This window comes from Nanorana parkeri, unplaced genomic scaffold, assembly GCF_000935625.1.
Source record: "Nanorana parkeri isolate BGI_ZX_2015 unplaced genomic scaffold, ASM93562v1 scaffold551, whole genome shotgun sequence".
In the NCBI taxonomy this organism is placed as follows: Eukaryota; Metazoa; Chordata; class Amphibia; order Anura; family Dicroglossidae; genus Nanorana; species Nanorana parkeri.
In genome coordinates this window covers 321502-331696 of record NW_017306819.1, presented here as the reverse complement: position 1 = coordinate 331696, position 10195 = coordinate 321502, and the positions used below count along the sequence as shown (strand labels likewise).

Sequence of the window (10195 nt, the reverse complement as noted above, 5' to 3'; positions counted from 1 at the left end):
AAGCATGTTGTCTTTTATATATTTTGTTAGTCCAATAAGAAAGGTATCATTGCACACTGCAATACTGCGTTTTTGACATCTTGTCTACTGGACTAACACGGCTTACCCATATATATATTATAGTGCATGAAAATTGCAATGTCACAGGCTTAATTACTATGGCAACAAGGAAAGTTATAACTCCTGAGACACGTTGTCATGACCCAACCCCTGACGAAGGGGGGGACGCAACGTACGTTTGGTGGAGTCCGATAGGCAGAAATATGGACACCGGCACTCCAATAGCAAATCAGATACGTCTATTTATTGACGTACATGCAGCATAGCATAATACACTCAGTGCAATGGTTCAGGGTCTCACAGGATCCCCTTCATCAGGCAGAACACAGTATTGCGGTACCGTGCGTTCCAGTGCGGATGATCACACTGTGGGTGGGAGGTGCGGTTGGGGTTCCATTGACATGAATGGCACTGCATCGCACCTCCCACACCAGAATTTGTCAGGATGAAAATGGAAAATTATTTTTCTCCCACCTTTTATAAAAAAAATTTTTTTAATAACTGTATTGTAAGCACATGGCGCTGGAATAGCTTCAGCCCGGGAGTGATAGCTGCCGGTGGCAAGATTCCGCAGACGGCAGCTGAATGTAAATACAGCAGGTAGTGGGCGGGTGCAATAGCCAGCCTGCTATTGGCCATTTCACATTGCAATAGCCAATAGCAGGCTGGCTATTTGCACCCGCCCACTGCTTACTGTGCCCTCCTCCCAGCATGGAGGAAAGAGCAAGGGGATCCAACCAACTAATCAACTATTCCCATTATTGATTATTATCGATTAGTTGGTTGCAGCCCTATACATCAGTGTTCTATGGAACAGCATTGGATGAAGGAGGCAGGACACCTTCTGTTGGTCTTGTGAGCTTATTTCCAGTGATATGGTTTTAGTGCATCCAGTAAATTAAAGAGCCGGTTTCTCAGTTTCAAATAAACCTGCAACCCATCACCAATTAAAAGAACTCCAGGAACTTTTTTTTATTAACCCTTGCATTGGGGCTACTCCCGTACTGCAAGGGTTAAATGCTCGTTTGTGTCTAGGTTTAAAAAAAAATAAAAGTTGTACTGACCCAAAGCTTTGAGCCGGCTTCTTTTTAGACCAATCCTTCCAATGGCCCCCCCCCCCTCTTCTGCAGCGGTCTAAGGTCCCGTAAATCACGTCTATACACAGTGAAGATTCCAATGCTGCAGGTAGGGGGAGGCTGGAGGGAGCGCTGGGACAGCTGGCCGGTCAGAGCTTCAGGTGAGTTCAATTTTGTTATTTTAGACAAAAACGAGCACTTAACCCTTGCAATGCACAGGTAGGCCCACTCCAAGGGTTATTAATAATAATAATTTTTAAAAAAATCCTGGAGTTCTCTTGTAAGACGATTGTATGGTTTGTACTACGGATGCACCGATACTGGTTTTCAGGATCGAGTACCGATATTTTTTTTTCCGGTACTCGCTGATACCGAGTGCCCCGATTATCAGGAAGTTGGCCGGCGGATCATGACCCGTCAACCGGCTTCCCCATTGCCTGTGAAGCCCGTGTTCTAGCAAAAGAAGACTGACAATCAGGAAGCCAGGAGGAGAGTCATGAGGTGCCATCCGTGTTCCTGATTGGTCAGGAAGCCAGGCTGCTTAGCAACATGTGAAGCTGGCTTCCTGACCGATCAGGAAGCCGAGCAGAAAGTCATGACCCGCCTCCTGACTTCCTGATTGGCTTCACTTGATCCTAGACAGCCTGGCCTCCTGGCCAATCAGAAAGCTGGGAAGTGGGTCATTACATGGCAACCGACTTCCTGATTGGTTAGAAAGCCAAGTTAGTTACTTAGCAACATGTGAAGCCGGCTTCCTGGCCAATGAGGAAGCCGGGAGGCGGGTCATAACTCACCACCCGGCTTCCTGATTGGAAAGGAAGCCAGCTCCATGCTCCCTCTGCATTGCCGGTCAGAGGAAGTTCTGGTATCGGAGCATTTGGGATAGTACGGGTACTCCCCCAAATACTCGGTATCGGCACTGATACTAGTACCGGTGCATCCCTAGTTTGTACTTACAACTATACCTGATGCAAGCTTGTACCCCTGACATGGTGAGAGAGCGAGAAGCAATGCAAGAGGCTTATTACTGAGACACCAACAAATCCTCTGTACACAGCCAGGTCACCTGGGATGTCTCTTCCGGATCCATATGGGACACCGGTGTCACTGCGCACACATACATTTATAGGATTTCAGATATGGGGGGGGGGGGAAAAAACAGTACGAGAGGTGGTAGAGTGGACACATAACAAGTAGGTAACAGGTGATGGTAGCAGAGGAACGTTGGGGGTGACACAAATAAAAGAAAGACTCACTACAACAAGGGTAGGCAAACTCCAGCCGTGGTGACACTACCAATCCCATCATGCATCTGCCTCTAGGATTCAGAGTCTTGCAATGCCTAGTGGGATTTGTAGTTGCACCAGAGCGGGAGGGGCGGAGTTTGCCTTCCCCTGATTTACTATACATGGGGGCTTTGTGTTGTCTTACCATCTGTAGGTGTTCCAGGCCGCATGGAAAGAAGGAGAAGAGTTCTTATTACAAAGAAAACATATTAGCAGATAAAACATAGAACTGTATATAAATATCCACAGAGACACTTACAACCCCACTGGAGGACTTCGTCTTCAGCTCCAACTTCACAAGACCGATCCCTGAAAACAGAAAGACGTCACAATTCTGGTTCTGACACAACATCACCGATCTGCAATCCAATGAGCTGGTCACTCCACCTGCGGAGCTCAGATCCATTCCAATGGCAGATCAGAGGTGTGCGGCGTCAGCTCATGTTAGTATGTAGGTAAAGTCGTACTAAACTCTCAAACCTTTTCCACTAATGAATCCGGATCAAATACACATCACACAGCAAAGTATTTCTTCCCAAGCAGCCATAATCATATTTCAGAGCAGCTCCAACTCTCTCAGCTCGCCTTCCCTGAACTTCCTGTCCAGTACAAGATCACACGGGGCAGAGCAGTCTCCAGCAGCCGTCCATCTACTAGCTTGGAGGAGGGAGGAGCAGGGAGAAGAAGGGAGGAGCAGGGAGGAGCAGAGAGAAGGAAGGAAGGAGAAGCAGGGAGAAGAAGAGAGGAGCAGGGAGAAGAAAGGAAGGAGCAGGGAGAAGGAAGGAAGAAGCAGGGAGAAGAAGAAGGGAGAAGAAGCAGGGAGAAGAAGGGAGAAGAAGCAGGGAGGAGCAGGGAGAAGAAGAGAGGGGAAGGAAGAAGCAGGGAGAAGAAGAGAGGAGCAGGGAGAAGAAGAGAGGAGCAGGGAGAAGAAGAGAGGAGCAGGGAGAAGAAGAGAGGAGCAGGGAGAAGAAGAGAGGAGCAGGGAGAAGGAAGGAAGGAGCAGGGAGAAGGAAGGAAGGAGCAGGGAGAAGGAAGGAAGGAGCAGGGAGAAGAAGCAGGGAGAAGAAGAGAGGAGCAGGGGAGTGGATTGCCTTGCACTTACAGTCATCATGGCTCTGAACAGCAGTCCATCTACTAGCTTGGAGAAGGGGGCAGTCGGGTTGGTTGGTGGTGCGGTGGAAGGGGAGCCAGTAGATTTCCTTGCTGTACACAATGTATGTATTCTGTGCCTGAGTGTTTGTAGAAACACACACAGCTTCCTAGCACACACAAAGGTGGCTCCATAGGACCCTGAAAAGGAAAGGAGCCACCCTAAAACAGGATACCAGGGCCAGAGCTCTGGGGACCGGCTGATTCTGCAGCAAGGTAAAACCTTTAGGGCCCATTCACACCAGAACTGTGTGCATCTGCGCAGCTGCAGTGCAATGCGTTCGTTTTGCCACAATTTTACCACGATTGACACGTGTTGTTTTTTTTGGGGGGAGGGGGTTTGTTTAAAGTGAGATTTCAGGTTCCATTGCATTCAATTGCATTTTTGATGCATTCCGTTGCGATCCGATGCAGCTAAAATAGGGCAAGCAGTATTTTTTTCTGACTGCATCGGAACAGACTGCACTGGTGTGAACAGAGTACCAGAAAGCCCATAGGAAAGCATTGTGATGCATTTTGGAGGCAGCTGCCGATCTGAACGGACTGCATCTGCTGTGAACTGGCCCTTAAACCTGAAGGAGCAGCATCCATTCTAAGCGATTTCATCTGCATTTGAAATAGCTTAAAAAAATCTTTTGACTTTGAGTTGCTACTAATTGCCACCGGGAATCCGGATGGTGAAGTGGCGATTCCTTGTCTGTACGGATTTCACTGGACAATCTACTCAAAGCATAATAAAGATATCAACATTGTAACAGCAGCAACACGGCAATATGCGAGCATTGCGTTCACTGACGTCCATTTATTCCAGACCTATGGACATGTAGATCTGTGTCCCCGATGTCATCATTAGGAGATCTGGAAGTGCAACGTTCCTACATAAATGTGACAGAAGCCAGACAAGGCCGATTCCTGTCTCTGCTCATGTTTACATCCTGGAAGTGGCTACGCCTGGACTGGATCACGTCAGAAACTACACACAGCGTATGGATTATTATGGACGCATGGTGTCTTTCCGATACCAAATCATAGAGCATGCACTACGACATAAACATCATCTAGTACCTTGGTTCTCAACTGGTGGGTCGCAACCCCGTGTTCAGTGGGTCGCCACGTGCCTTCCGCTACTCTAGGTTAGAGGCTCCTCAGCCTCCCCGGATAACATAGACACCGGCGCTCCAAGTAATGAATCAATAGCGTCTATTTATTGACGCATGAAACATAGCACAATGCATCAAAAAGCAACGTTTCGGGGTCTCACAGGATAATTTTGCCTGATGGAGGATCCTGTGAGACCCCAAAACGTTGCTTTTTGATGCATTGTGCTGTTTCATGCGTCAATAAATAGACGCTATTGATTCATTACTTGGAGTGCCGGTGTCTGCGTTATCCTGTAATTATAGACGATTGCCATCCGTCGACTGCCGCAGCACCCGTCTTTTATAAGGAACAGAGGTTTTGAGTGCGATGAGTTCATGGACTGTATCCTCAGCCTCCCAACGCGGCGCTGTCAGTTCTCACGCCACGCAGCCATCTAAAATATGCTGCCCGGTGCAGAGTGTCAGCTTGAGGTGAGAGGGCTGGGGGTATTATCATCCATCCATCCATGCGTGCATTGCTTACAGCTCCAAAATTGTGTGCATCTTCCTGCACTCCTTACCGGATCTCCTAGGAGATGATGTCTGTAATAGGGTGCTTGTAGCGGCCACGGAGGCACCGTGTAGTCAAGTAGTAATTCCAAAAGATGTCACCAGCACTCCAAAAGTAGATTCAATATATTTTAATGACAACGGTCATTAAAAATCACAAGTACTTTCGGGGCCATTCTGAGCCTGATGACGGGGACCCAACGTGGCCCCGAAAGTACTTGTGATTTTGAATGACCGTTGTCATTAAAATATATTGAATCTACTTTTGGAGTGCTGGTGACATCTTTTGGAATTGCTTACAGCTCCCTCGCATCATGCCTGTAGAGGTGCCTGGACCGGAGTGACATCACATTCTGGCTCCCGCCACCCCTACAGGGCACACAAGGAAGCTGTACAAGCAATGCACACTGGACCCCAGGCTGAGGATACACTCCAGTTCTTGTAAGGTAGGGTGCATTTGCGTGTGTGCGTCAGTGTTTTTGAGGGCCCATTCACACTAGTACAGTGTGAACGTGCCCTATTGCCTACAGGCAATTGGCTGTAACATGCAATCACTCTTACTACGTGTTCTGGTGTGAGAGGTGCGTTGCCATTCATTTGAATGGCACCCCAAATGCACCTCCAGAGAACGCACACTTAGTTTGCCCACATCAGAACTTGTGGTACCGCAACGCCGTGCGTTCCAGTGCGGTGCCACTTGACCACCAAGGACAAATGCGGGTTCCAAGGTTACAGAGAACCACTGATCCAGCGACTATTGCCATTACCTTCTCTTTCCCTGCGTCTGCCCCAACGTGCATTTCACAAGGAAGACGACTTACCATAGCCTTTGCTGAACAGGTCGCGGGCGGCCTTGCCCAGGTCTGCGTAGTTGGGTGGTACAGCCATGACTCTGAGGGGAGAAAGAACAGGTCAATGATTGTTCTCTTTACCTGTAAGCCATTCCTGAACCGTTCCATCATTAAAAGAAAACAAACTTAAGTGTCCATTTGGTCCGGGGGGTGGGGGAGGAGGGTTCTAAACTAAAGCTGTATTACTCAAATCATTCTGGGTACTGAGGCAGTAACCTCTCTCCCCCCTCTGGCTGTGGAATGCACCTCGGCATCTTCACATCCAAAAGTAAAGTCGATGGACCTGCACAAGACCATGTCAGTGGTCCTGCTGGAGCCCAGGGAAGAAGAGGCTGCGGGGACAGGTCTAGCAGCCCAGGGATCAAGTACGTAATCAAGCTTTATTGTTCTCCCCTAGACAAAGCCAGCACTTTAGCCTTGCAGTGCGAGGGTGGCCCCATTGCACGGGTAAGCTTTTGATTTTCCCAGAGTTCTTTAGAAGATAAAAGATGCCACATTCATGCCAAGTAAAGAAAACACAACTAGCTCCATCTAGATCTAGAAGGATGTCACCCCTTACGTTTATTTCATCACATCTAGGTCACTACTTCCTTCAGCAGCCTTAACTTTTCCTTTAAAGGAGAACTATGGGTCAGGGCTTTTCCCCATAGTTCTCCCGTCAGCCTAAACTCAGTATATCGCGAGCTGTACTGAGACGCTGCAGCTGAAGCGGATCCCGACAATTATGTCTGGATCCGCCCAGCTGCGTGAGTGACAGCTGGCTCTGCCTATCTAGAGGCAGAGCCAGCTGTACCCGCCCCCGTCCGTTCCGCCAGTCAGCGCTGGCGGATCGGAGGGGGGAATCCAGCCCCTCCCCTGTCACGGTAGAGAGCCGTGACAGGATCGAGAGGTGAGCGAACGCCGGTATGTGTTCGCTCACCTCCCGATCTACTGAGCCGACCTGTGACAGTCTCATTGTCACAGGTCGGCTAGAACTATGAGGTGAGTGAAAAGCACTCCCCTCATAGTTCTCCTTTAATGGCTCCTGCAGACGAGCGTGCACACCCATAAAAAGACCCGGCAGGGACAAGTGCTGTGCGTGCAGCGGGCCGGTTGATGGGAGGATGAAGGCGCACGCAATCACACACCCCGAACCTGCACAGCCTTGCTGGCCTGCGTGTCCGCACTCTGATGAGCCCTAAACGTCTATGGATGATATCACCACCACACCATGCTGAGGAAGAGCTCCCCAGTGACCTCGAAACGTCACTTCCTGTTGGTGACAAAGCGTCTCATCTTCTCATCTGAACGCGGTGCACTGGGGAGGTCTTGCATTGGGATTTATGCTGTGGTGGCGCCATTTTATGATTGGGTCTGAACGCTGTATGGGGTGCACTGAACTCTCACCTTCTCTATCTGTACTGGTGACCACGGTCTCTGGAACTGGAAAACTGGAAGGGAAAAACTAAAATTTGGGACTTCCAATAAAGGAGACTTGTTCTGGTGACAAAGGGAACTTCCCGCATGACAAAATGATTTCCTTTTACTTCCTGTTTTGTCTACAGGACAGGAAGTCCTGAAGTCCTGCCCCGGCCTTAGTCCTTGGACAAGTAGTTTTTTTTTACATTTCCACACCCCTGCTTATATATGAGCCCCTATATGTCCCATGATTCCTTGAGGCTTGTGCAGTGTCTGGCAATGAAAGGCGACGAGTGCTCGCCGCCCACAGCTACACAAGTCCACTACAATCAGAGATTCATGGGCAGATATAACTGGGCGAGATTCTATGCAAACTGCAATCCCGTCCAGTAGCATCACCTCTGTAGTCCCTGAAACGCCGCAGATACCGACAGGAAGTGGCTGTGCGACATTTACCAGCGCACCAACGCCTTCATCTGGTGACGTGCGAGGATGTAATCACAGACGCCAACATATTTTTATTTTCGATGTTGGAGTTTTGCCGACAGCGACGATTGCTGATCATAGTTTAGTGAACATCAGGACGAGTCACAGAAGAAGGCGTCATCCAATCAATTACCAAACTTAAAAACTCTACAACCAATCAGTGTCTTCGATCCAGCGTGTCTCGGTAAAGGGAGCAGCAGCTGATTGGTTCCGTTTGTGACGCCCAAAACGCCTCCCCTCCACGATAGAGGTAACCGGTGCACGGCGATGTTGAAATCTGGCTTGCTAAAAAAAAAATACATCTCAGGATCAGCCCGGGCTTAGCTGTGCGTGTCAATGACGGGCGCTGAGAGCTGCAGTCACATGACCACTTAACTAATGGCATTGGGCAAGTGTCAGAAGACGGCTTCCATGGTAGGGATATGTGATCCCTCCTCGCCGCATGAGACGGGTCCGGAATAAGCCTCTTATTTTTTGATGATCTAATCCATTTAAAAGATCAGAGTCCGCTCAGCGGGTATAAAGTCCGATGTCGACACAAAACCGAGCGCCGGAAATACGGCCTCATGTCCAGGTCTGCCGCCGCTGCCGTCTAAACACGCACTTCAAAAACAACATGGAGGGATCTGGTTGCTAATAGCGGTTACACCAACACAACTGCTGCAGCCGTGTTCTTGGCATCATTCTAAACAGCCGGCGATTGCTGTTCAAGTACAAGCGATCCGTCGTCTACACAGCCGCCAGATCGTTTGTACCGATCAGTGGATGGTGCTGCCCCCACCCCGTCACCAGCTTCTCCGGGTTTCGGTGTCCCTCGTGCGGGCCCGGGACCGGCATAGTGGATCTCCCTGCAACGATCGGAGAGAGATCAGCAAGCTTCCAGCCGCGGATCTCTCCTCCGATCACTGAACCTGGAAGTGATGCGCATTACATCACTTCCGGTGTCACTGGGCACATTCTCCGGCTCCTAGAGCCAGAAGAAGAAGCTGGAGAAGCAGTCCTCTGCTTCATCAGCTTCTTTGGGGTCCCTAGGTGACATTAGGGGTCTGAAAGACATCTGATGTATCCATAAAGAGGACCTGCCACACCCTATCTGCTATTACATAGAGGGTTTGTTAGGCCTTCTATGTGATAGCAATAAAGTTAGTGTAAACATTTTTTTTTAAAGGGCCCCCCACGTGCACGTACATACATATGCAAACACGCGTCGCTGTGTCTACGTGCAAAAAAAAATAATATTTGCGCCACAAATAGTCGGAGTGAGAGCAATAATTCTCGGCCCATCAATCACTGTTAACACTAAACTGTAGCATGTAGCGACATACCTTTTGCAGCGGCCAGGATAGCGCGACTTTCGGGGCGACGTTCCAGCGACGGTAGCGCAACCTTCTCCGTCGGGCTCCATAGAAAAAATGCAAAATCGCGCAAAATCCGCCGAAAAAAGGGTCCGGCAGAAGCGACTTGCGACATGGAGTTAAGACAGCTCCATTGAATATCATTGGCCGGCGACTTCTCGCGATATCGCGGCGGAAGTCGCTATATGTGAACGGGGCCTGAAAGTGTCGCCGGAAATTCGGGGGAATTGTAGTTTTTTGCGGTTTCACGGACGCACACAATTTTAAGGCTTGGTATCTATTTACCCGGCGTGACCCCGTCTTTCATATGTTACCAAAAATTGGGTATTAGATTCTGTTTCTGCGCACTAAATTTCATTTTAGTTTATTTTCTCCTAAAAATACCAGTGTGATAAACATTTGCGCAAATACCGTGCAATTGCAACTAGCGTCTTTTTTATTCTGCAGGGCCTCCAATTTCAGAACATAGATCATTGTTTGGGGTCTGAAGCTGTTTTCTAGCCAAAAATTCAGATTTTATCATCTGTGCGCAAATGTAAGACGTTGCTACGGACAGCAAGGGGTTAAGGAGACCAAATGGGCATCTCTAAAATCACAATGAACCAGAATGGAATGTTGGACCTCAGGGGGACGTTTTTTGGGCAACGCAGATGTGAGATCAGAACAAGGACGGTACTTACAAAACGCGCAGACAACCCGTTCCTATAGAACACTATCCTGACTTCCTGCAAAGCTCCACCATGACTGCCAGAGGCGGCCATATTGAATGCAGCATCAGCACCAGTACCAGCGAGCGATATTTCATGTGCAAAGTCTAATGAGAGATCAAACAGACCTGAAATCCAATATTGGTAAGTTTACAGCCTCTTCTTCCCCCCGGGCTCC

General features: G+C 49.0%; 1 protein-coding gene across 3 annotated transcripts in view; it reads right to left on the bottom strand.

Annotated features, from left to right (window-relative positions):
- Positions 1-10195, bottom strand: part of VDAC3 (voltage dependent anion channel 3) — a 27223-nt gene that overhangs the window by 12772 nt on the left and 4256 nt on the right. The window contains exons 2-3 of one of the 3 annotated variants that reach the window (XM_018561935.1): positions 6042-6112; positions 2682-2731 (exon numbers count right to left, since the gene is read on the bottom strand). In XM_018561935.1, the coding sequence (XP_018417437.1) occupies positions 2682-2731; positions 6042-6108 (117 nt within the window). In that variant the 5' untranslated portion in view covers positions 6109-6112. Of the gene's footprint in view, positions 1-2567; positions 2578-2675; positions 2732-6041; positions 6113-10195 lie in introns of those variants that run through there. The other 2 variants (XM_018561937.1, XM_018561936.1) reach the window with 2 other exon arrangements.